We start from the raw sequence: 27,775 nt of genomic DNA, 5'->3' as shown, positions 1-27,775 counted from the left end.
CTGTGTAAATACAGACTCTATGAACTCTTCAGGTTCAATGCTGTTTAAGAAAAAAGAATGGGTAGAGATGGTCTGCAAATATAACAAAGTCCTCATTCTGATCATTGTATTTTGAAAGCTATTAGCCCTGGTGCCTTTTCTATAGTATTGTATCGGTTTTTCAGAAGCCAGAGAGTATTGCACTAGATTGAGATATATCCGTTTAAGCGTGTTTTTCTGCAGCTGCTTGAGTAGATAAGAAATCTGCTAACTGTTAAGCTTCAACATTGTCTGGTCAGCATATTTGAAGAACTACTAGCATATTATATACCAGCATATACTATTATATATAGGACCTGAGTTTAACCTCTACTGAAGTTGCTTTGAGGGGAGGGAGTGAGTAAAGCAGCTTCCTACTTTGTTCAAGGGAATAATGTGGGGTTTTGGGTTGTGGGTTTTTTTTTAAACTTTTAAAACATTTTTATTTAAATCCATATAGGCTTTGGTACTGAACGTGCATAACGTTCATGTTGGTTCCTCCTCATGGTATATAATAGCTAAAGAAAAAATTTATTGCCATGTATTTTTCTTTGTACAGGCACAGTAATAAAGCTGGTCAGTGATTTAATAGTTTTTGGCACTTTTTAAGAAAGAGAATGTATTTTTAGCTTTAACAATCTATTAAGGGAGGAAAAGTAGTACATAAGCTGTTGATTTTTTTCATACCGTAGTTCCAAGTGCTTGAACCTTGCTAGATGTTGATTTCCAAAAGCTTATTGAATTGAAAAGTATTGTTGGTTTTGGTCTGAGATACTTTCAAAAGGAGGAAAATGGCAAAAGCAGTTTGAAGGTATGATACAAGCTCCTTTTCTTTGGATTTAATTATTTAGTTTCATGCTTAACAGGCTGATTTTTGGTTTAGTCTGTGCTTGCAATTTATTTTGTAAAAAGGAAAAAAAGGAGTTTAGCTTCTAGAGCCATTTGGCATTTTTTGCATTTTCCCTGTTGTTCCTATAGTTAGTGGTGGTGGTGCAGAGGTCAGAATTTGAGGCTTCTTGCCTACACTGCACACTTACGGAAGTTCTCGCTTTTCCCGTTGCTGAAACTTTGTTAATGTAGATGTGGTTGAACGGTGGTGTTTAGATTAATGGCTGTGAGAGCTTTAGTAGGAGCCACTGTAAATGCTCTAGATGCATTGTTTTGTTTTATTGTCACAGGCAGCAGTGCATCTGAGGAAGATGGTTGTTGCTGTTGGTTATGGTATGGCATTTCCCTTCCCCAGTGCGTGTGAAATAAGAAGGAACAAGTGACAATAAATGTCTAGGTGACATGAGTCAAGCTGGAATCTTATTTGTTACTCCTCTCTGAAATATTTGTGTATAATATTTAAACGTTTGTGGTGGCACAGACTTAGTTTTAGCTGTTTTCCTGGTAGAAGCAACATCCATTTGAGGTAGTCCTAATATATGGAATGCTTACAACCTGATGCTAACAGAAGAGAGAGCTATAAGTTCTTGGTCCTCTGCAGATCGCTTGCAGATTGGACACTTATTTTGCAGTTTCTTGAAAAGCAGAACAGAAATACTTTCTCTCAGACAGCTAGTCCCAATTTACGGTTTGTAAAATAGAAAATAACTAAGGTCACTTTTTGGGGGTGGGCCAAAGTAAAATCATTGGTTCTGTACTACAGCTGAGGAAACACTTCTCTAAATCAATAATTAGAAAGTAGCAGGGGTAAAGGTGGGAGACAGTGGACATTAGCACCAAGGGAAGGTGTAACTGAGCAAGTCTTTCATCACTCTGATTTCTGAAGGCAGTCAATTCCTTGGGCTGTGGCACTAGTGAAGACAATTTTTATTAAGAGGCTAATCCGAGAGACTTGAAAGGTCTTATGCCTAGATAGAAATATCCACTGTGCTCTGGTAAAAACACAGTTTGAGTTTTGGCATATTTCTAATACTCTGAAATGAGGTTCCAAAAGATAAAATGTTATAATCAAAATTTAAAGAACAGGCACTGGCCCAATCGACATGATTTGTGATTCATGTACTTTTCTTAGTTGTTTTTTGTGCTAACTACGGAAACGAGAATGCAAATACATATTTTAAAATTTGAGTTATCATGGTCAAGTTATTACACATTTGGCACCAAGCTCTCCTCTGAAGTTTATCTTGCAAATCCTTCTCAACTACAAATGCAGATTGTATGGGAATCTTTTCAATTGAAGTTTGTAAGTTTGTAAATGGAGAGCTATTCACAATTCTTATGAAGAGAAAATGTTGAACCAGTATAACAAATGTATCTCTCAGGTGCAGATGTTTGACTATATTCCAGAGTTTTTGTATGACTGAGTTATGCATCCTTTTCTTCTTTTCCCATGATTCCCCTTAGGTGTCTTGATTTGCCTCATGAGCGTTATTTCATTTCTGCATCAGTTTTGTAGAAGCTGAACCTACCTCAATTTCTTGCCTATGATCTATGCATCTTCCAGTTGCAATATTTGTGTTTAATGAAGTTGTTCTCGCCACCCCCTGCCTCAGCCCCCAAAAGGCTCGCTTTTTGCATGGGAAACCACTGCTTCTCTCCTGTTTATGACTTCCGTGCTTCCTATAGTTAATTGTTTGTCAGTCACCCAGCCTCACTGGTTGTGTGCATCATGGAGTGGAAAAAAGGCTGTGTTTCCACGAGGAGATGGTTGGTGAAATTGGGAAAGTACTGCATGACCACCCTGTTCTTGACAGCATTTAATAACACTCAATGCATCATGTAACGTAGAACTTTTACAAGAAGTAAAAGAACCAAGCTGTTACTAAAAATCTTCTGTTAAGTGTGCCAAGCTTCAGTAAAGAAAGGGGGTAGATTTGGATATCAGCAACCTGGAAAGCTTCATTCCCCCTTTTTATTCTTATAAAATCCAGTCTCATGGGGTAGTTATCTTAGAAACAACTTCTGTAATATTTGGGTGCTCTTAAATTTTTTTTTTTTTTTTTTTTTTATTTCTGGTATAGCCACTAATATCACTTATTTGGGAAGAAAGCAAGGTACAGTCTAACTGTACAGGCTATTGCTGAAAAGAAGGTTGGGAGAATGGAGGAACTGGACAGCCCCTTTCAGCCTGCTGGTAGCATCTCCCTGTGCTGTAGTGGAAAAAATGCTTAATTGGTCTGTAACAGGAAAGTCTTATATATGGTTAATATGTTGTATAGTAATATGGCTTATAATTAAAATGACTTTTTTTTTCCCTTCTACCCCTTGCATGAGGGGGTGGTGTAAGTCGTGAGCCTTGGGCTGAAGCCTGGCTGTCCCTTGCCCTGTGGCCTGATAAATTTCTCCATTGTATGGGCTCTTACTGCATCTGCCATCGCTTTGAGGGGGACAGTTACAGAGGACCAGAGCTCGCAAGGGGTAGTGTGTTCTGTTAGGAGTGCTTGTGATAGCAAGTTACTTAGCCAAGCTCTATGAAATGCCAAAGGTACAGCTGTGTGTTTGAGTGACCATGGTGCCATTCTGTTTGCCCCTAAACGGGTTTATTAGCAACTTTTTGTTGTAATTTTTAAAATGATATCTTAAAAACTAATATTCATCTTTGCCTTTATTCTACCTTCAGCGTACTGAAGCTTGCAGAGGATTTATAGGATGGAAAACACTGCTCTAGCAGTTGGTTAAAACTGTTAGTATTTCTTTCTTCTGAAGTCTCATCCTGTTAAGTCTTTTGGGGCAGCAATTATGAAAAGGCCCTAATTTAGTTTGTTGTACATATCTTCGCAGGTGCCAACACTTTGATTTCCTGCAACACTAGTTTTAATCCCCTTCCCTGAATTTTTTGGAAGTGGTCTTCTGTACCACTTCTCCTACACTTAGCAACGGCAAACAGTGTGTTGTACTGGAGCATCTAATTGCTGTTCAAAAGGTAAAGTTAAGTTCAGTCTTCTATGAATATAATATATCAACTTGAAAATAATTGAGATAAAAATTTTCTTTTAAACACCCCCCCCAAAAAAAAGTTCACCTAATGGAAGTGCTGTTACTTGGACAGATTTGAGGTTGGCTGGATTTGTAGCTGTGTTTTCCGATTCGGGATGTTAGAGGAGTTCTAAATTTTTTTTTTAAGTATGAAAACCTAGGGGTAGTGGCAGTGTCCTTTGAATTATTTTTTTAAAACCTTATGATAGCTAACCTCTTATACTTTGAACTTAGCTAACCTCTTATACTTTGAATTTAGCTAACCTCTTATACTTTGAACTTCATTATGTCATTTTGTCATGTTCTACTTCTTAGATTTTCATAAATCTTTCATAGGGGTGAACCCCAAACACTGAACCTCCACCTGTGTGATACCTTTGACTTAAAATCTGATAAAGTATAGTTACATTTTAACTTCCAATGAACTTCCCTCCAGCAATATGCTGTAGTTACTGTAAGCTTTTCTCACATCCATTGGAGACTTTTGACCTTACTGCTACTTTTACCAATACCTTTTTTTTCATGTAGTCAGACTTAATCTGATCAGATTATTCTGTAGGATACTTTAGGTTGTATTTGAATACAACTCTAGTTGTACTTGAAGTTCTGGGCAGCAGCTGCAATTCTAAGTTTGCAAGTTTATCATTGCTCAGTATGTACCACTAAAAAACTGGAATACCTCAAATTAGTTTTCCTGTGCTTCCAACCATTTGGGCTCTTTCCAAACACTCTGCCAGCTGAACTGAAATGTACTAAAGCTTGGACAGTTCAAGTTAGTTTTCATCTTAACTTTATTTCCTCCATTAAGCAGCTGGGCTATTGGGTAGTGTGTTGGGGCAGGGCGAGAGATTGAATCTGGCATAGTGAAAAATGAAGATGTATGTGTTTGCTCTGGACACAGCGAGGAGGGAAGTCTCTAAACAGGGTGGATAATGTATCTGCGAATGTACGTTTCGCTTGAGAAAGTGAGCTAAAATGTCAGCATATACCAGGGTGGATTTCTGTCTGGGTATTCTTTCAATTTTATGGACAGTAATATGGCATGGTTTTGATTTCATTAAAGTGCTGTTCACAGTTAGTGTCATTGGAGAGGAGTTAAAGGACAGCTGACCCACTCGCTTCTGAACTGGAGTGGATGTAAGGTTTTGCATGAGTTAATTTAAACTACTTCTTCCCTTATCTAAAAAAGGCGGAAAAAAGAGGAAAAAAGTGATTAGTGCAGTTTAATAATGTAGGCAAGGCCATGCATTTCTGCTGCACAGAAAATGGTGTTTGCTAGCCCTGTCTGAAGAGGAAAAAGTGATGCTGATTTGATGCACTGTGCTGTCAAATGCGCAAACTACAGAAAGCAGGTAGTAATGTTTTTATTAGAGTTGCAATTTAGCAGGTAAAATTCAGAGTTAGAATTTTATCCGTCTTTAAACATTTCCCTTAATAACTGGTCAAGTCTTTAAAAAACTTGACTTGCTTTTCCAAGAAATTACATAGTATGTTCCCAATTGATATATAAACATCAGCTTGCTTCCTATTTGCAAAAGCTTGTCTAATTTTCCTGCTTGTCTCTAAATACCACTTTTAAACTTACATCTTAAAATCTTCAGAATGTGGCTTTTTGCCTCTAGATTGCACTTATTGTGTGGTTCTCTTTTGTATTTTTGGAAACACTAATTAAGAAGTAGAACAAACCATACATAAAAGAATTGATAATGATTGAATGGTTCAGACATCCCTAAAGGAAACTAGTATATTTGTGTTGCATCACTGATAAAGTCATGTTGGGTGTACAGGTCTCTTTACATACTTGCAAATTTTCACGCTGTGACTTCAAAAAAAATTTTTCCATACAAACTAGATGATCAGGAGCAGTGGATTGCTGCTGCAGGTTGAGACTTGAGTTGTTAAAAGCAGTTAAAAGTGCTTGATCTGCCTCCAGGGTAAAATTAAAAATACTAAATTGCTTTTGCTGTAGCTTGGCGGTATAGAAGAACAAAAACAAACTCTGCTGCTTAGGCAAGCTGTGACAAGCATACAAGTTGCGTACAAACTTCTGTTGTGAAGGAATCTCCAGAAGTTCTCAAGGCTTTGTTAGGGAGACAAAACTGAAGTATTATTTATTTCTTTTTCTGACCACATCCTTGTGCTAAGCAAGCCGGGGGTGGCGGCATGGGGGGGGACAGTATCAACAAAAATCAGAAGAGATAAAAAGGCTAATGTGAACAAGTTGATTCAGAATGACTTGCATTTGAGAGCAATTATATATATGATTAATAAAGGATGTTCATAATTAAAGTGCAGCTAGAACTCTGCATAAAGAATGGATGTACATAAAATACGCTGAGTGTGGGAAGTTAAATTTTATTTTGTTGTCAATTTTAATTTTTCTCTTTTTCTTGGGGAAAAGATCATTTAGAATCATTAACTTCTAAGCAGAACAGTAATTCTGAAGATACAAGTAACAGAATTTTATTGGTTTTGACTTTTCAGTGAAAAAAAAAAAACTAGAATTCTAAAGCTTTTGGAAAATGTTGACATCTCCATTAAATAAGCGTGTAAGGTTTGACCATGTTTTTTCTCATTTTCTTTTCAGCATTCTGTATTTCATTTGTCTGTACTGTGTTTGGAGACCTTTCTCCAATATTTGGCTACATACCAGCTGACTTATAGCTGTTTACATCTGTCTGCTCTCACATCTGTAAGCACACGTTGGACTCGGGGGGAAAATGTCTTGATGGATCCATCCTCAGTGTGATATGCTAATGGCTCTCGTCAGTGGTTAACAATGGCTTCTAAGTGGTAAGACCTTTTTCACAAGTCTGTCATAAATAAATTTTCATGCATCTGATTTTTTTTTTTTTTCCTTTTTGCTTAGGTCTTTGTTATTTATATTGTGCTGTTAACACACTTTGAACTACTACTTTAGATATCAGTTATCTGAATAGAAGGGTGTCTGTGCTGTGTTAAATCAAATAAGAACATTTGATTTAACACGGTATAGTAACTGATGATAGCCAAAAGTGAATGTCTAAGGGAGAGGTTAAGAACAGGGCAAGCAGTCTCCTGTCTTCCAATCATCTGCAGCTCAGGGACTTCCTAAGCCAGATGCAGTTCCTGTACATTTGGTAATTGTCAAATTATACATTTAGTAATTCTCTCCTATAACTTCTGTATATTCAATAATTCTCTCAGATTTTCTTTCACAAATTTAAGTGCCCAATGCAAGGCAGACCTCTTTGGTGCTAGTAGAGTTCTTTACAATGTGTGGGCAGGTGTCTGAACTCTGTCCTCTTGTGGATGAAGACAGGTAATGCAGCTAATTAGTAAAGGCTGTCACAGTTCTATAGATGGCTCTTTACTGCTCTTCATGTAAGGATTTTATTAGTAGTAAATATCCGTATTGCTGTCAAGCACAGGGAAATTATTGTGGATAAAGCACTTCTGAGTTGAAATAGATAGGGAGACATCTAACTAATCCAACTTCAAAAATAATGCAATGTACTGCTTCCCTGTAGTCAAGTAGTAAAACTGATACACTGTACTTCCTTTTGGCCTTTGAGAACAGAGATATATTGGTGTGACAGGAGGAAAATATTGAGGTGCAGTTGTTTCTACAGTATTTGTTATGTGGGGTTTTGTATTCCAGACATTCTATATTATATATTCTATAATATTACTTTATAGAATGTAATAGAATATTATATGTTCTATTATTAACTAATTATAATTAATAATTAGAATATAATGTATTCTATAATATTTTTAGCATAGCTCTTGCTTTCCTTTACTGTATTGTCCTATGTATTCTTTACAGGAGAAGTATACAATAAAATAGAATTCAAATGTATCAAGTTCAGCCAGTGGATCCTCTACAGTGTATCATACCTGTTGTTTGCTTCTGTCACTGACTTTCATTTCTAGTTATAGAACATGCTGACTTGCTTCACTGTCTTCTGTTAGAGTTTTGTGCCGTGATTATTTTTGTTCTGATGTATATATTCTTTCTCTCAAAAGATAATAAATTTGTTGCTGCAGAAGTTTACCTTGAACATCCATACCTTTCTGTCACTCAAGAAAGGCAAATACACCTTTTAGCATTAGAGTAGGAACTCCAGTCTTTTAAATGAAACAAAAATTGAGGCAGAGGGTTTGAGGACGTTAGTATAATTTTTTACTGTAAGTTGTTCTCTTGTGGATACTTATCATGCTTTGGACAACTATGGTTTTACATAATCATTAAAACCTTTTAAAGTGAGGTATGTTTCTACATTTCTATATGTTTATATAGAAAACATGCTTTAGTGACAAACATCAAGTGTTCAAGGTCAAATCGTGTAGTTTTTCCCTATTGGAAACAAGTCTGTTCAGTGCTGATCTAGTTTTTGGAATCATTCTCAGTAATTGTTGTACTTTCTGTACTTACTGCTAGATGTTTAAAAAAGCTATAGGGTAGTAGGTTTAAGAAAAACATCCTTAGCATCGAGTCCTTAGCTTTTGTATCTGTTGTCTGTTTTTAGTATTAAAAATCTACTGTGTTGTGTGTAGGCAATAAACACTTTTTTTTTCTTCAGCAAAAGGTAAAGACAAGTTGTCTGCCAGGGTGTATTTTCCTGTCAGAGAATGCAGAGAGAGTCTTATCTCAAGTGCTTTCCTTTAAATAGGTGTGAGAAGGAAAAATAATATATAGCTGGGAAAATGTGCCAGCTGCCATTCTTCTGTGTTACTAATTTACTCCCTGGAATCAGTTCCCTGATCAGCAGACCCAGTTCCTCAGGGCTTTATCCAGTTAGGTTTTGAAAAGCTCTCATGGTGAAGACTACATGACCTATCTGAAATTGTCTGGAGCATCAGTTATGCTGAGAAGCCTATTTCTGTCTATAAATGCAATTGCTGAACAGTATTTGGAACAATTAATGTACCTGTTCGTACATCACAAGTGTTTTTGCAGGTGTAGCACTTAAGTTTGGTTGAAGTTTTTTCCCAGCATAACTAAGAAAATAAAAGGCCATTGAGAGGAGAAAAGCGGTTTGTTTTTTTCTTTCCTTTTTTTCCTCAGTCATTTAGGATTAAAACAGAACTTGGTACTCACTACGCTGCTCAGCAGTTTCATTAGCTGTGTCTATATAAATGGTAAGATGGACAAGGAAGAAATAAATGGAAACATTTAAGTTCTTTATTACGACAAAGTTTCTATTGTGTTTTGTATTTTATATAGCTCAGTGGGCTTCACCTTTAATGGGGCTTTTTCTTTTACCCCTCCTGCTTTATTTGGGCATTAGTTCTTACTCTACTGCCTGACTAGAGGTATGTTTCTGCTCAAGAGCTTTGTAGACCGTGCTTACTTGCAGAATGCCTCACATAATACTTCATGTTGTTCAAATAATGTGGGACATCTGAGACACATCTGCGAGAAAACAGAAGGTGAAAATGCTAATAGGGACACAGAAGAGCTGCTTAATCTGTGAAGTGGGAAAGCTGTGTGTGTCCGACTGGGGGGAAAAAACTGTTGAACCTGTCTTGTAGGATTTCCCTTCCCCAGGATTCTGGGGATTTTTTTGTGCTGCTCAGGTCTAGAAGGTCAGGGTTGGGTGTTGTGTTGATTTTTTTTTTTTTTTTTTTTTTTTTTTGGTAGCAACATCCAACATTCATACAATTCCTGTTTTCAGCCTTTTGTAAAGCTTTTTCTTTTTGAACTTATTTTCTGTCATGGAGAACAGCTATGTATCTTTATCATGAATGATAATTTTTAGTTTTATTAAGATTTCTTTATGACCATTTATTTGTTTTAATGTAATCTACTTGTATACTGAAGATAATATACAAGTCGCTGTCAATGGTGTTAACACCTAAAATAAAATACATTTGGCCTTCAAAGGGGCTTGAGCTGTTGTGGATTTCTTTCAGAAGTCTGTTTATGCACCAGCAAGAAAGATGGTGGAGAAGGAAACCCTTGTCTGCTAACTAACTTTGATCTTGGTTAACACCAAGTTAACCAAGCTCTATTACAACTCTGAAATTTATTTATATACAGCTATCTGTATGCATATGTATCTTAAAATCTTACTTTAACACTCTTATTAGTCCAACGACTGTTTCACTTATTGGTTGTGAAGGCTGCTGTCTCCATGTGCAGCCAACAACTGTTTGCATGAAAAGAATTCACTTGGAGAGGTGCTTAATTTAAAAGAAACAGTGACTTCTTTATCAAGGTGTAGAGTTACTGCACAAGTTACAGGAAAGACTCTGTATTATAGTTTAAATCTGTGGTATATAATGGAATGGAAACCAGAAGCCTTTAGGAAACTGGAAAATGTCTATCCCTTGGCTAGTAGCTAATGAAAACACTGTATGTCTTCATACAAAACAAATATTTTACTTTAAAGATGGGGAGACAATGATAGGCAGTTTTTCAGAGGTTTGGGTAAAGCACAAGTGATGCAGCTACTTCTGGTATCTCCTACATAGTTGCAGAGCTTTCCTGTGGAAATTCTCTGAGTTCCCTTCCCTTGTGCTTCTGCCCAGCATGGTTTAACACATTCTGCCTCGCTTGGCCCGGGGCACTTTCCACCTACAGTGCATCATCCATCATGAAGTTCTCACCTCTGCTATCCTCCTGAGCTCCTCCTCAGTAAGTATCTCTGGCTCAGAAATGGCCTGTGAGGTGCAGCAAGGGTCACTTGTGCTGCAGGCAATACAGTTTTTTTTCTTTTTTTAAAAAAAAGTCCCTTATACTTTGATTTGAGGCATACCTTAGAGGATATAAGGGTTCAGGCTAAAATGTACAGCAGAGTCAAGGAAGGAATAATGATGTTGTGCGAGGAAAGGGATGCCCTCACTTTAAGGTCTACTTAGCTAATATTCTTAATTTTAACTACATTTCATTGGCTCTTTGGTGTTAGTGATAAAAGGTGTGGACAAAATTACAGTCTTGACACCTCCAAGTTATTTCCATTTGTAGATAGTCTGCTGGTTTGAACCTGTGTGTGTTAAAAATGCGTGTGCAACATTCTCTTCAGAGAATGTTTTGGCTTCCTGTTTAACACATATTAACTTGAAAAGAATGGATGTTTTTGAAATTAGTTATTAAGAAATGGAAAGCAGTAAAGTTTGCTTTGTGGTATGTTCCTTAAGGAGGAAGTAATTCCAGCCTCTGAAACTTGAAAAACAATCCTGTCTTTCATTATGACAATTAGAAGTCTTTTATTATTAGTCTATTTAAAAAGTCACAAGTGAGCAAAGGACACAGGTCATCTTTAGTCTTGCTATTCTAATCAGATGACTGGAGCATCAATTTTTCTTTAAATAAAGGAATCCTTGCCTTCTTGGGTGATCATGCTCAGCTGTGTCCTTAAATTTCAGTGCTTTCTTCTTTCTGCTCTTCAAAGGCAGTTTTTTTACTTGTAGTTTCTGATAGGAACAGGCTTAACCTCTCCATCAGATAAGTGTATTACATCAATTCTCTCCCAAATCCAAATAAGGAATTGTTTCTTCATTTTTTTTCACAATACATGCTAATGTCTTTGAGCTTTGCTGTTGCCCCCAGGTCACTTGTCAGAATGCCTGAGCAGTGGAGCCTGGATGAAGCAGTAGTAACTTTGCCTTGATTGCAGTCTTTTAAGGAAGGTCTGTTCACCCAGCTTCTGAAGCTGCACAGTTAATGTGTCATGTATTGTTTCTGTTTGTTTTCTTTTTAAATTACGGTGGTCTTGTTTACCTCTGCAATTTCATAAGCTTTACTGTGATAATATGAGTAATTTTAGCAAGCAAACCTGCATGTGTGTGCATAAGTACATAAATATTCCATATAGGATAAAAATGGAAGCTTTCTCTTGGGTGGCTCAACAATTTATTTTGTTGGTTGTGGTTCCTTCATCTTCCCATGAGTTCAGGAAAGCATTGTATTCTTGCATGCAACTTCAAGATAAGAACAATTATTACCTAATACATAAACAGTAAAAATTTCAGGGCTTTATTGTTAAATGGGATAATATTGCATTCAGTCAGTGAACATAACAGTTGTGTTTTATGTTCAGCTTCCAATGGATATATTTTGCCAGGTATTTTATTTCTACTCGTGTTTCACTTCTACTAATGCTAAATAATTAAAGCCAAGCTCTTGAAAAAACCCCCAAAGCACTCCAGAAATCCCCAACCTTCCAAAGAAAAAGCCCCACAACTTGCTCAAAAAAACCTCCAGTCCCCCCATACAGAGCAAATACAGCTTAAGTGACTGAAAGGAAGTCGAAACTTTACCAAAAGCTGACAGTTTTTTGTTACTTTCCTTTAATTTCTCAGGAAACAGTAAGCTAGATGTTCTTTGAGAAAAGCTTGGGGATGACCAAAACTATTTAATAGAGTGATAGAATACCAGGTTGGAAGGGACCTCAAGGGTCATCTGGTCCAACCTTCCTTGGCAAAAGCACGGTCTAGACAAGATGGCCCAGCACCCTGTCCAGCTGGATCTTAAAAGTATTCAATGTTGGGGAATCCACCTCTTCTTTGGGGAGATTTTTGCAGTTGCTGATTGTTCTCATTGTGAAAAATTTTCCTCTTGTGTCCAATTGGAATCTCCCCAGGAGTAACTTGTACCTGTTACCCCTTATCTTTTCCATGTGATTCCTTGTAAAAAGGGAGTCTCCATCTTTGTAGCTGCCCTATAAATACTGGAACATGGTGATAAGGTGACCCCTAAGCCTTCTCAAGGCTGAACAAACCCAATTCTCTCAGCCTTTCCTCATCTGGCAGGCTTCACAGTCCTTTGATCATCTCTGCAGCCCTTCTCTGGACCCTCTACAGCCTGTCCACACCTTTTTTTGAATAGCGGGGACCAAAACTGAACACAGTATTCCAGGTGTGGCCTGACAAGCGCTGAGCAGAGTGGGATAATGACTTCTTGATCTCTGCTGGTGATGTCCTTGCTGATGCAACCCAGCATCCTGTTGGCTTTGTTTACATTTTGCAGGTATACATTAAAATGTTTACATGTTTACATTAAAAAAAACAATAAAATGAAACTAGAAAGGTTAAATGGCTTAGGTTTAAAGTATTTTTAATGCAGAGTAATAGCTACAAGTTTACACTGATATAGAGATGGTTTATTGCAAAACTGTACCTTGTTTTGTCCCTGCTTATGCTGGTCCTTAGGTTTTTTGCTGTGAAACCGCATTAATTGAACTGGACCAAGGAAACCATTAATGCTAAGTAGCGTGGGAATTAACTGTAAAGTATGACTTCTAAATTATTTGAAGGATACCCTCTTATCTTAAATATCTGCTAAAATTTTGAAAATTTCTGGCATACAAAGTTAATTCCTTTAAATATGTCAGGTTGTTACAAGTGGTTAGTCCAAACTGCCAAAAGGTGAGATGACTCTAGAATATGACAAAACTGTTTTCTCCCTATGCATACATTTGTTTTCCTAGGTTATCTGTTGTCTGTCCAGTTTCTGTATTTAAAGAAAAAAAGATATATATGTGACTATGCTTTAGAACTATAACAAAAAGGCTTTGTCATTTTATAAAGTGCAGCATATACAGAGAAAGAAAGGGGGTTTGTCTTCCTTAGCCCTACAGTCTTTTGTGTGAAATTATGACAATGTCCTGCTAATTGGCTAACAAGTATAATGCATCTGTCCAGTACCTGGTACCTGTCATGAGTTTAGTGTGGGTGTGTTAATTTATACTCATGGGCTAGGCAGCAGGTTCAGTTTCTTACTTTACTGTTTTATTCTGCTTTCAGTGGTGTATCTCTGATTTTCACTTTTTTTGGGGAAGAGCAGATTGTTTTCATAGGGATAAGACAAATTCTTACAAATTAGGCTTCTATTCTGAGATTCAAGAAGGAAAAACTTCCTGTACTTGATTATTTTTTTTTTCCCCTAAATACTTGGGTGCTATCGTAGTTGCTTCATTTCCTTAGCAGATTCACTCCCACTTGAAACAGTGATGTTAGGTTTAAATTAGCAGTTGGAGAAAATAGTAATGATGCTTATTTGGTACACACTAATGCTATGTTCAATAAGGGCTCAAGAATGCATAGCTAAAACCCTTGACTTCAAGGAGTATTAACATTTCTTGAATATCTGCAAAGTGAGGTGGAGACCACTTTGCATAGCCTGGACCGCTCACTTTTTCAAAAGACAAAACTTTCACCCTTTCTATATTACTGGGTCTCTGCTGTTGAAACTGTTTTGGAGGTACGTCCAATACCAGTGTCCCAGCAGGAGGGATAGTTTTGCTTTTGGTTTTTTTGTAGTGTTTTGTCGTACCAATGAGGTCATGTTGCTGAGAAGCTGGGAGAAAGCAAGCGTTCTGTGTGCCAACAGATGAGCCATGCTGTACCACCTAAGGGGAGGTCGTATTTCAATGCCAGAAGGTTTGCAGTGCACGCTTCTACCTTGCTGGCACAGGAATGCCTCCAGCTGCCTTCTCTGCCAGTGTGGTTGTACCACTTGGCTGTTTTGTCAGCATGGTTATGACTAAGTTTTGGAAAACATGGTAGCGCCATGCCAACAAAGCTACCCTGAACCCTTGACTGCTGCTGGTGTTGGAGGTACCTGTGAAGCTGTGCACAGTTCTCGTCCTCTATGTGGCAGGGTGGTCTGTGCCTCGCTGACAAATTAGTCAAGGTCAAAACCAGTCTGCAGAGCAGAAGGACTGTGGGGTCTCCTTTCAGAACCTTTTTATTTGCTTATTGGCATAGTAATCCTGTTGAGGCCAAAGGGCACCATTCTTCCTCCTGGCCTCCAAAAACCCCAGGACCTGTCTTGCCATCTTACATGTTAGATATAAAGGAAGTCTCGTGTCCTCTCTGTGACAGCGGGTAGGACTGGGTGGGTTTGTTCTAGCAGGGTGGGATAGTTTTAAAAACATTCTGTGTTACAAAACTGAAGTTTGTAACACATGCTTGTTTGTGAAGAGACCCATCCAATAGTGCATGTTTATGGTAGGCTATAGGGCACCTAGGCTCTCTTCTAAAACTGTATTTCCCATTATGATGTCTGTTCATAGTGTCTTTCACTAGCATTTTTGCTAGTTAAAAAAATTCTCTAGACATGTGAACTCAGGGCACTTACAAGTAGTTTTCTCTCACATGGATCTTTCTTCCATTGATCTGTTTTTTCAGTGTTTCTTATTGTTAGGATCAGCATCAGCAGGTTCACCTGCTTCAACAGACGTCCAGTGTAGCTGCTCTTCCTGTGCAACCCAGCCAAACAGCTTTGCTCTCTGTGTCCTGAAAGGCCTAATCCAAAGGGACAGTGCTCCGAGAAGTCCTGTTATCCTCTGATCACTCACTGGGTCTCCCACTGTGTGTGGTACTTCTGCATGTTTCATGATCTGTCTGTATTCCCTTCTGATGCAAAGTCCTGCCGATGTGGATTCCTATTACTGAGGGATGTGGAGCTCAGACGTTACCTTCTTGCTGTTTATATCCCTAGCTGCAGAACTGTGGCAGGGGAAGCCTGATTGACCTCAGCCGGCACTTCAGTGCAAAACAGAGTTGTCCTTTGAGTGGAATACACACGGAAAGACATCAAAGGACTTACTGTAATACAAATAATAATTCTATATAAGCTTGAGTCTCACTTCTTAATTTTTTTTTTATTTATTAGAGGGTCTAGAATAAGAAAGTACTAAAATTTATCAAATAAGGCTTTTCGTAGCCTGTTTTGGTTTCTTTTGTTTAAAGATTGAGTGTAACAGTTGTAAGACTTCTCCTATGTTTTCCCCTGACAGATTACCTGTAAAGCATGTGGAGTGTATAAAACCCACAGTTGTACATTGTACTGTTTAAGGAAGATGATGAGAGCAAGTGTGAGAGGAGTGTATGTGAAACGACATAGGCAAAAACGTAACCTTTCTATCTTAGCTTCGTTATTTAGAAAATGCTGCTTTCATAGAATGTAATGAAGTACGGAAGTCCTGGAGTTAACCATCATCCATCCATATACATATATATATAAAAATATATATAAACATATATAAATGTATGTATATATCCCCAACTATCTTATGTAGAAAACTCCTTCATGTCCTTTTCCTAAGACTCAACAAAAAACATCCTGAAGGAGAAATCAGCTGAAAGGTTTTGGAAACATCTGTGTTTTATGAGCTTTATTAGTTTAGCAAGTTTAATCTTGAAATATGGTCATATGTATGACAGGTGGTTTTTATTCCTTGTTTGTGTTTTGTTTGTAAATCCTATTACTTGAAAGCTGTTATATTTTCTCATTAAAAAAAAAAAAACCTATAGTTTCAACCCTTAATTTTTTTTATTCATGGCCGAAGTCACACCTTGTGTGTTTAACTGAAGTGATTCACTAGGTACTTGAGCTTCATCTGTCATCTCTACCCTGTGTCCACATGCATAATAAAACCCCCATAGTGTGGTTAAAAGCACTTTGGTATCTAGTTTGAACCTTTCAGAGGGTGTTTTAAGTTAGGTACAACTTGAAATATCTGATTACCCCCTTTGCAAACTGCAGTTTGGCAGGTGGATGGTTGGAAGCATTATCAGTCTCACAGAAGTGTCTGAATTTCTCTTTTGTTCCCAAATCCTAGAAAATGAAAAGTAGGTTTGTGGCAAGATTTCAAGGGGAAAAAAAAGAAATTCTATAGAAAATAATGCTATTATGAATAAATGATTGCTTGAGTTTGTAATGACTCATGATCTTTTATAATCACAAATTATCTTTGTGGTATCTTATTATTTGTTCTGAAAACACACAAAATGCTTTTCTGAAAATGTATTCTGTGTAACTTTTTTGTATTGGTGGAAAAAATACTGGGAATTAAATCATTATAGGGACAATATTGTGCTTGATCTCCCAAATCTTTCACTGCAGGGACATAATATCTTAACAATGGGTCTTTTATGATAAGGTCAGAATTTTGTATTAATTTACAGGGAAAAAGTCATGTAGAATTTTGTATTCGTTTACAAGGGAACTACAGACTAACTTGAATATTTGGGGAATTTAATGCAGATTTGAACACAAAAGATATCACTTGTTTTCAGTCTATATAGAACTTGAAGAATATCTTAGGTGGCCACTTTAATGAACTTGCACCAAATTTTTCAAGTTGTGGCATTCTTAACTAGATTTAATACTTACAAAGTGTGACAATAGATTTGGTCAGTAGAGGGCTGACATCTTAATCCAGTTGAGCAGCCCCTTGTGAGCACTGAACTACTGGAACTCTGAGTCCTGAAACAGGTTACTCTATGTAGCTTTCATAGATTTTTATTTTATTTTTTATTTAAGAGCTAGACGTGGTAGTGAATTTCAGATTAAATATCTTCTTCTAAGGAATGTACAGTAGTGTGGTATACTTCATGCTTAGGTTGGATAACCGTGTTGAATGCATTCAGAAATGTCTTGGATACTGAGCTGCTTTCATAAAAATAACAGAAGCGTGTAGGCTGCCACTCAGACATTGAGTATTAGTGGATTTCCTCGAAGTGATGTGTACATTCTTTGGTGGCAAGTGAGATGGGAATATTATCTAGTAGTGTGTCTGTGGATCTCACTCCAAGTCTAGTAAATAAAATAATACTTTCAATCATACAATGATACGTATTCCCAAATGTAGAAAGAAAGCATTAAGGAACACTCTTCTATGCTAATGTCTTCCCCCCCCCCCCCCCCCCTCCCCTGAGCTTTCTACTTCAGATGCAAGGTATCTTTCATAATGATTGCTTCTTTAAGCTAAATATAGAACAACATTTAAACTTCCTCCATACAAAACCAAAGAACTTAGCTAAACCAGGCACATATGGAGAAGTAGCCCTAGGGAGAAAGTGGACATTTGGACAAAATGAGACAGGTTATTTCTGTACTTTGCATTTTCTGGAAGGTGATTTGAGTATTTTAAGTGGTAAATACAGCATCAGAGTCTCTGCAAAACAGAACTTAATATTTAATAAATGTTGTATCTTCATAGCTAGTAGTTAAAACCATGTGAGAGTGCAAATGGTTTAAATTGTGGTGCTGTTAGTTAGACACTTTGTTTATAAAGCTGGTGCGTAGACTTTCTGAATGATAAGTGTTATCTTTCAAATGCAGATGAACACTCTCTGTGCACTCCATGAAAAGTAAGAGCTATTTAACTCTGTCAGATAGAAATTTGAAGATACACCATGCATTTTATTAGTGCTTAAAATTGTTACAGTGCTAAATACGGTGTCTTCTACAAGGGCAGAGTTTAGTGTGCATTGGTTAATATACAGGCTTGCTGTTTGGTTTTCTTATCAGTCCGTACAGTTAGATGTCTTTAAAATCTGCCTTGGAGCAGCTGGCAGCTGACGTGCTGGTGTTGGCACCACCCAGATTCAACATGACATCACTAGAAGTCTACCTCTGCTCAAGGAAGTTGATGTGGGAGCCACGCTCCATAACACGTAGCTGAACTGCTGAATTTAGTGCATGCTGAGAACACAGAGGGCATGTAAAAATGGAATTCCTGAAAAAAATTGTTCCCACTGTCATTTCTGGAGATGTAGTTCTGGATGTTGGGAGTACTTCCCGTGAAAGCTCCCCAAGGCTACTGAAGATGAGACGTGTCAGGCTGTTTTCATTAGGACAGACAATAGATGAAGACGAGGAAACACATGTTTTACATCCTGATTACAGTATGTATCCATGTCATCAACTGGGTAAAAACTGATTACTATGCTTTTTCTTCAGATCATGATTATTTTGCTAAATTGACAAATTTGATTATAAAAGACTTCTTTATCAGAGTTGCTATGATAATGGTGTTTTTAGTTTTAGAACTATTTTATCACTGACACAATCCTGTGTTAGTCGCCTATTTGAAAGCAATTTTACAGGATATCTAATGTGTTCCTTGTCTTTGCATGCCTGTGTGACTTTTTTATCCCTTTTGGGGATAAGTATCCCTATTTAAGTTTTTAAATTCTAATGTCGCTATGATTAGCCACTAAGAGTTGTCTAGACAGATGTGTGCTGCACAGAGCTCTGACTGCAGTGCAGGATTCAAGTTCTGTGTCATCTTTTCTCTCCCAGTTTTTCAAATCCCCAAAGTTTTCAAAGGCTTTTTTTTTTAAGAGTTTTTTCATTTCAAAAATGTTTATTCTTTCCTTTTTAGTGTTTTGAAGATTTCAGGGTTTTTTTAATAGACATAATATGTAAATTAAGTCAAGTAAAGCTATGGGCATTGTGTAGAGAATTTTAAACTTAAGAACATGGGTAAGCTTGCTTGTGTGAAGATTTTTTTTTTTTCTACCTGTTAGTGTCTAAATATTACATTGTATTGTACTAATAAAAAGAAGTAGATTGAGTTAATGTTCCTTTTTCAGCTGGGTGTGTTACTCAAGCTGGGTTGCAACGGAAAATCCAGTTTTACTTTTTTTTCCTTTTTGCCTTCAGCTAAAATAGCAAGGTCTTGAGCCCTTATGGTCTTGGATCCTGATGGCTATCAGATGCACAGTTTTTACCCTTTGCTGTGTGGTGGCTATTTTTGGAATTGGTGTGGCCTTGAAATTTTTTCCCTGATGTCTAACTGCAAAGATAGGAGATGGTGACATCTATCTTACTGGGTGATGAACTTACAGCCTTAACTATGGAGTGAAGTTGGTGGTGGTGGTGGTGGGAGAAAGGGGTTTCCTTTCTTAACCTTTTGGATTGTAATATAAACCAGTCTTTTTAAATGAGTCAGATTGAGTAACGTTGGCAGCTGGGGAAAGCAGGGACAGTTCTGTTTTATTAAACAAGTTGTTCCTGTGTTTAACAAAGAAGAGCAAGTTAATGTTGTAATGGTATGGACTATTGAAGACTTGTTAGAGAATAAGGTCTGTTAAGTCTTATTGCCTGTATGCTTGAAAACTCTGAGAAGCTCGTGGTGTCTGAAAGGGTGATGGTCTTTTAGCCAGGTTCATGTCCTCATTTAACTTTGAATGCTGTAAAGCCCTGAAGTTTATAGTTGGATATCGCTGTGATGCGCACAGCTTGAATATATCCATAGGCTTATCTCATCAGTTCTGCTTTTATGCTATATTATGGTTTCTTTATACCTCTCACTTTTAAATAATATTTTATTTTAAATGTTATAATTTCAGAACAAATAGGATTGTCTTTGTGCCAGGTTAAAAGAAAATGCTATAGGCTGAAGTTTGTAGACAAAATGGATGCCTTCATCCAAACTCATTCAGTGTTTTGTTGATAGTTATCCTCATTTGCTTGAACTATCAAGCAAACATAGAATATGCCAGTCCTACTGTTGAAGATGAATTTTCCTTTCTTGCTCACTAAATATTTGCTAAATGGTGATTATTGGCAGTGATTTTGTGGAAATCGGTAGTGCCTGACTAATATCACTTAATAGTGTGACGTCATCATTTGCGAAATGCAGACTTACAGTCTGTTCTGGGATCATGCTTTTACAATAGCAGATAGTAGCTGAATCCTCTTTAAATTATCTGCTTATTTCTATTTTTGTATCTTGGTAATGGAATGAACTGCTCTGCTGGAATAGAGCAAAAGAACAACTGTGTTCACCAGTTGAGTATGCTGCAGAAGGCAGGTGCCAACAAAACAGGTAATAAAACAATAAAATAATTTTTTAAAAAATTGTAAATGTTTACTTGCTTAATGTCAGCAGATGTGGTGTTAATGCACCACCAGATTTGATATAATGAAGCTGTTCAGGAACTCAGTAGGGTTTTTTTTAAAGCTAAGGTAGTTTTGTCCTTGTAGGTATGTTTGAATTTGAAAGTGGGGTATCTTTTTTTTTCTTTTTCTTTTTCCTTTCTGTTCGTTATTGCTGCTGTTTAGGAACATATTGTATTAATGAGAATTTAGGTGACACACCGAGTGTGATAACTTTTAAAGTATAAGATCTTCCAAACAAACAAAAAAACCCCTATTCCTGGCATCCAAAGCATAAAAGTATTATTTTGATAATACCACTTAGTTGGGTTTGCATATATCTGACAAATATTTTGTGAGGAATTCAAGTGATGAAATTTTTTTTTTAGGATTAAAACACTTACCAGTATCACCTTTCAAAATGTTAACTCAATTACTATATACTTTGTTTTACATCTGAAAACAAGGTCATAGAAATATACGGTCTGTGACACAACTTTTAAAATATATTGCTTCTGTCAGAGTGGTTTCAAGTGTATTTTAGAAATATTTCATAACTGTCTTTTCATATTTATAAGATTTTAAAACTCTGGGGAAAAAAAACCCAACCCACATCACACTCACTGAAGTATTTGCATGTGATTGTATGCATCACAGCACCTAATAGAGGCTAGTAAAAGAATAGGCAGTTCTTTTAAATTTGCTGTAGCATTTAAGAGTTGGCATGTTCTCAGTTTTAAAAATCCTGTCTCAGAAAAGCTACAGTCCAAATCAAACACAGAAAAATGAGCTTGGAGGAAGCAAAGAAAGTATTTTCGTATACCAAAAAATACATACAAATGTGTAAACATACAAACACATCTATAAACTATTTCATATTCTTCTTTTTGCTGTTTGTAGTGTTGGAGAAGGGGAATGCCATGACTGCTCTGTGCAAACTGACAAATGGCAGCTGTACCAGTGGTGTGTGAAATACGCCCTTCTGTTGCATTTCTGTGATTTGGTTGCATTGTAACGCAGGGTAGCTAATACTGTGGAACAATTTTAATGGCCAACTGCCTAGGTTAAATCTACAGTAACTGCACAAGAGAAGTTAAATTTATCTGTGATGTGAGTATTCTTCATTGCTTACAGTGTCCATGTTACTTCTGTCTATGGAAAATGTCTCCTTTTGTAAACCTGCTTCTTTTCAAGTGCCTATGCTAGGGGAGCAGAAATAAGCCAACCGAATTGTGTTCTTTGGTGGTAAAAAAGATGAATAATTAAGCTGTAATTGCCTCAGGGGGCTAACAGCAGGGGCTGGATAGGCATAGTGCCTATGAGCACTATGTCCCTGTAATACCAGTAACTCTGCAGGACATACTCAGCTCCGTGTTGCATCTCTGATCAGCCTTGTACAGCAGAGGATGATCAGGAGGCCCAGCATCTATCTGGAATAAAAGTCAGTTTCTGAACCCGAGTTCTGAGCTTCAGTTAGAGAACACTGGAGTGATTAGTGGGCAACTAAGTACCATGGCTTCCCCCGCAGCCCAGTCCCTGTTTGCTTCTTGCTTACGTTGAGAGACTGGTCCATAATACTGTTGGGGATCCAGAATGCTGATTACGTAAAAATCTCAAACCCTTTCTCCTGTTTTCTTATCATAGCAGATAGCATTGTTTTGCTTGAGTAATGCCTCAGGAAATTGTTCTGTGTATATTTTCCATAAGAAGTAATAAGGAACCTTTCCTAAGGGCTTCTGGAACCTGCTGTTAAAGCTCTTTGCAACAGAAGGTAGAGAAAGGGGATTTCTTACAGATTTTTGAGTGCAGATTTACAAGCAGATCAGTCTGATCTAACAGTTTGCTGCCAGCGAAAAGGGCAATCTCACTCCCAGCTGTACAGCCTTTCCCCATCTCCTGTTGGGTGCTGGTATGGCCTTTCCCTGAGCTGATTCATTCCACAAAGCCAGCAGAACATATTCTAATACTTTTGGGGCAGTATTTTTGAGATGAATTGGTGAGGGGAAACAACTCACTGAGAGAGCCTTTCTGGTCAGTAGTGAGGGCAGCATTAGATGTTTTACCATCACCAAAAGTAGCAGTCACCTTCTGGATACCCTCTGTTTTAAATATATTGATTTGTGGAAAACGAACTCTTTAATATTTTAGGTAAGTGGAAACACAAGCATCTCTCCAGAGTTTTATTTTAAGTGGAGTGATGATACATTTTGTTATTACTGCTTATAAGCAGATATAATGGCCATTGGGTAAATGTTTTTTAAGTAAGGCATTTGCTTAAGATGGAATCAATAATGTCCGGCAAGTCTTTTTAAAAGTAAGCCCAAGTGCAAAGGGAGTATGCCTCTGACTTTTTCATTTTACCATTAATAGGAAGATTGACTATAGTTATATTTGTTTACAAAAAAAAGATGGTATGACTTAGTTTTAGGAGATCTTGAATATTGTTATGGCCCTGTTTTTCTTAGATCTGATTTTGGTTTTTTTAATTGTGTACTTGGCTGTATGCCTCATGCTTTTACTGTAGCCTCAGGGTTTCATCTGAGGAATAAGCATGCAGGACTTTACAATGAATATACTTTTTTTTCTACAGTGTTTGTGGTTTGGGTTTTTTTATTTGTTTGTTTTTGCCAAAGCTTACCTTTACCTCATCCAAAGAGTGGCAAAGTAATTGTAACTTAGTGCTTCTTTCAAGGTGGGCATCAGTACAACTAAAAGATAGATCTAGAAGGGCCTTTTCTTCATACTTAACAGCTACTCATACGGTTTTCATGAGGCAATAATTTATTTGTTTTCCTCTGAGATATGGTGAACAGAGCTTATGATTTTTTTTAATGCCATGGTTCACTTAATAGATTACCAGTGCATCACATTTGCCAGGGTTTTTTTTTTTAATGCATCTTCTGGACTTTAAGCACTTAAAAGGTTTTCTGAGGCTTAAGTATGTTAGTATAAGGTTTCATATGACAGCTGAACCATTGTAATGGCTCAATGCTTTGAAAAGGAAGTTGTACCCTTCCACCTGTGTAGTTGTCTTGTATATTCGTTTGTGGTGGTCCTGGTGCATGTCTCCTGATACCAATGGATAGGCAGCAAACTGGAACACTGTGAGAAAAAATCAACAGCAAATTTATGAAGTGAATGTTGGTAATCCTGGTGTTTTGGCTTTTTCTGTTCTTTTTGTCTTTCTGTCTTGCAGATCGTAAGCTGAAAAGTCAAAATTGATGAGAATTCCAGTTTATTAAGGGGAAAAAAAATAGAGGTGAAATTGGACAATATTTAACTGCAAATATTCTTTAAAACATTATCTTTAGGATAATTCTTTGAGATAATGTATTTAAGATTTAGTGGGAGTATTCTAAATAAAGCAAATATCTCTTTACATTTTCAATCCTCAATTAAGATAGTTGGGAGAGGGGCAAAGTAAAGCTTTGGAGTTGGAGAGGGGTGATAGTATGGGGAGAATGAGAGAAAAATCTAACATCGCTAGAAAAACAAGCAAGTCTTCAGAAGATTCTGCAATAGCTGATTAAGGGGAGCTGTGAAGTGCTGAAGTCAACAAGATGTGGAGAAACTCATTGCAAAAATAATTATATATGCTACTGTAAAACCATTCTCTGTATGATATACTGGTAATACAAAGACATAAAAGTATTCTTTTAAATTCTTTGTGTCTAAATTGTCCACAGGTCTTGAAAGCAATGTTTTGAGAGGGAGAGAAGTGTTTAGCATGTTGTTCCTTTTTGATTCACACTGCAAAACTCTTGCATGTAGAACAGATTTTAAAACATACCTGTGATGCTTCTGTCTATTTGTTTTCTATAATGTCTGTCTGCGATCCAAGATAGAGTCTGTAAGAGGCTGGACAGTGTATAAAATAAAAATATCAGCTTATTTTTAAAGAGCCATTTTCCTTTAAGTAAAAAACACATTAAAATCAATCAGTGGGCTGAAATATCCAAAATAGCACCCCCCTAATGCTCAAGAAAGTATTTGTAAGGTCGATATAGTATTTACCAGCAGGATTAAATCAGCAATTGCATATGAAGATGCCATGCTAGTGACATCAGCAATTCAGATTTAAGTTACAGAAAGATTATAATTCAAATGTTCTGTTAAATATTTCTTTACTTTTCAGGTGAAAAGGAAAAAAGTCTGTGTCTCAAATGCAGAAGTTTTAATTTAAGGGTGATCTATCTAGTCTTAATCTTATGTAGGGGTGGGTTTTCTATTTCTAATGAAAATGTGAATTGTAAATGGAAGAGAGAGATATGACATGACATTTTTCAGTAGTTCATGATACTTTTGATGGCTGCTGGCAGTTTCTGTTGGCTGCATTTGTTAGCTGTTTTATGTTTTGACTTGTAGACTTCCATGTTTCTAGGTTTTTTTTAAGCTCTTCTCTAACAGAATGATTCTTACCCTGTGAGTGCTAACTTTATATGTGTTCCTTCTAAAAAGTATTACGTGGATCCAAAACTGAAGGAAAATAATTTCAACTATCTCATCTTCATCAAGGGCTACTTTAGAAGGCCTTTTCATTTTCAGTAAATGGCATTCTTTGTGTCTCTAACTTAGCACTGAATAGCCTTTAGTTGCCCTTCAAGTAAGGAAACACCAGAAGTGCCAGCTTCAGTTGGGAATGTTTTCTCAATTAGCAAGTGCTGTTGAAGAATACCTGTGATTTGGGAAGTAGTGTTCATGGCCTCGGCTGTGTTACTCAACATGCATCTTCGTGCTCTCCAGCCAAGTTCTAAAAGGTCCCTGCAAGCAGAGACCCTCCCAGACAAGAGGGTTCTCAGCTTGTGCTTGAAGGTTTTTGGTGTTCATATTTATTTATAAAGGAAAGATTTTTGTTACAAGAAATTAAATTGTTTTGAAGAAATTAAATTGATTTGAAGAGGTAAGTGAAACTTACAGAAAGCCTCATCATTTTCGTAATGGTACCTTCTAAAGGGACTAGTTCCTGTCTGCAGCAGTTTTTCATGAGGTGCTCTGGATGTTCAGGACTTGGTGTTGTCTCACTTTATAAGCTGTACAATACCCTTATATAGAGATACTACATACATAATAATAATTCTTTAGCTCGTTAGTACCAGTGAGGTCTGTAGTGACAAGCATCTGTGTTGGACCCTGATTGCTTGGGAGAATTTCATTGCTCATTGATAAGACCAATATGGCAATATGAGCGTTAGATACTTTAGCATCAGGATGCTGTTGCATAGTTGTATTGGACACTGACCCAAACTGTCTGGTGTCTCTTGGCATCTTTTAAGATGCACTGGGGTGAGCCTTGTCTCAGTTACTTCTTTATGAAGATGACTGGCTGAAGGAAGAATGTTTTTAATTTCAAAATATTTTCTAACTTGAAAGCAGGAAAAACAGGAAGTAAAACACATAAAAGCAGCTCATAACTTGTATAAAAATACTGGATTTCTCCGGTATGTTGTTTTCTGTTGGCTAGAATTAAAGTGTTTGTTTGTTTTTTTTTTTTTTTTTATGCTTTGGTTGGGGTTTCCATAAACTCTTATTTCATGGAAGGAGCAGTGTAGAACTGAGTAGTTCAGTTTGCACAGAAGTTGATGAAATTATACCATATACATTTGTAGGTAAATTATATGTTTAGGAAGTTAACATGTTTATGTTAACTACTGACAGAAATTAACAGTATGCTAGTGCTCTATTAAGAAATAACATGACTGACAAATAGAGAGCAGCCAGTTCCATGAACAGAAAAAGCCTAAGCATGTTCTCCCTTTTGCCTGAACCATGTTTCTACCACCTGATTTCAGTTCCTCATTTTTCTTTAACTAGTAGGGATTGCAGTGGAGGGATACCGTAGCTTCCATTTGATCTGCTCTGCCAGATGCAGGTGTGCAGATGAAGAGCTGTGTGGAGCATTGCAGGTGAAGGGATGAGCTCTGTAGCTGCTGAGTGGTCTCTCCCAGCACTGGCAGAGCTGCATCTGCTGGCTGACATACTTTGTAGTCCACAGGGAACCATGTGCTATGGACTGTTTGCAGAGCTTCCAGACAAATGTGGCCATGTTGTAGGGTTTTAGTGTGTGTTAGGTGTTTGGTATCTAACTGTTGCATTTAGCTGCCTTTGGGTTTGTTACTTCTCACTTTCTCCCTTCCTTATTTTTTTGTATTTATTTTCTCACTTTTCTTCAATGTAACAGCACGCTTGCTAAGGATAAAGGTTCAGAAATGACAGTCACTTGAATTCTGTTAGTTCTGACTTGCAAATCGATGTATGTGTGTTAATTGCCTTTTTTAATCTTAAAAGCTTTTCTATTTTATGCTTCAGCTTCAGGTTCCTACAAGAATATCTGTTGTTTCACAGAGATGGGAAAGCTGTAAAATACACCATTTAAAGCACTTAATTGTTTAAATCCTGGTAACTAAAGCATTAAAAAAGAGGCACTGTAAACATTTGCTGGCTTTGGAGTGAAGAAATATACCAATTTAGTTCAACTATAAAGAATGCTATGTTAATGTAATTGTTTTATTTATTTATTATATTGGGTGATAGAGCTCCTTATGCTCCTGCCCTGTGTAACTGAAACATCTGGAATGGCAATTTCAGGAGTTGAAATCTCAAGAGAAAATTGCCTGTCCACGTCTTGCCCCTGTTCACTTTCCTTCTGCCCATAACTACAGCTTTCAAAGTCCTTATACTGTGTGTGCAGAGCTTGTAACGCTGCTACTTGCATAGGGATTTAAGCTGTGGTGGAGTAAGTGGGTGGACTTGTGCTTGTAAGGAGGTTTAGCAGAGACACCTGAAGTAATTTCTGCTTGTAACTGTGCGGTCCACTGTCCCTCTGCCTACTGTTAGCACGCTGTGGCGGAGGTGGGTGAACCAGACATAAATCTGCGTTATGGGGGGTTGTAAAGTGCTTTAACATGTAAACAGAAGTGGGCTGCAGGCTGCCAACAGCAGTGGCTCAGGAACAAATGTTCAACATCACTTATAGCGGAGGGGGAAGGCAGAAATTTATCTCCTGGCACAGGGCAAGGCAAACACATAAGTACCTTCGGCTGCTGTGTGAGCATGGTGGGAGTCTGCATCCAAGAACATTTCTACCCAAGTATTATTGCACTTGTGAGGCTTTTTAAGTTTTCCTGGATGAGTCCTAAACTCTTGGTGTTTTTCTTTTTCAGTGCTTTCTGTAGGGGTAGAGTAGCTAATCCTCACATAATGCATATATGATGTTTCCCATAAAAGTGGCAC

The 27,775-nt window shown here is 37.3% G+C and overlaps 1 protein-coding gene across 7 annotated transcripts in view; it reads left to right on the top strand.

Moving 5' to 3' along the window:
• Positions 1-27,775, top strand: part of FRYL (FRY like transcription coactivator) — a 177,509-nt gene that overhangs the window by 13,276 nt on the left and 136,458 nt on the right. For 3 of the 7 annotated variants that reach the window (XM_074822503.1, XM_074822501.1, XM_074822502.1), the window contains one exon: positions 6,530-6,735. The exons of 1 other annotated variant lie outside the window; for it this stretch is intronic. Coding sequence is in view for 2 of the 6 variants with exons in the window: in XM_074822506.1 (XP_074678607.1) it covers positions 18,390-18,591 (202 nt within the window). In the remaining 4 variants the exon portion in view is untranslated. Of the gene's footprint in view, positions 1-3,747; positions 3,890-6,529; positions 6,736-18,238; positions 18,592-27,775 lie in introns of those variants that run through there. 3 more of the 7 variants (XM_074822504.1, XM_074822506.1, XM_074822498.1) reach the window with 3 other exon arrangements.

This window comes from Strix aluco, chromosome 4, assembly GCF_031877795.1.
Source record: "Strix aluco isolate bStrAlu1 chromosome 4, bStrAlu1.hap1, whole genome shotgun sequence".
NCBI classification, from domain to species: domain Eukaryota; kingdom Metazoa; phylum Chordata; class Aves; order Strigiformes; family Strigidae; genus Strix; species Strix aluco.
This window is presented reverse-complemented; position numbering and strand designations above follow the sequence as displayed.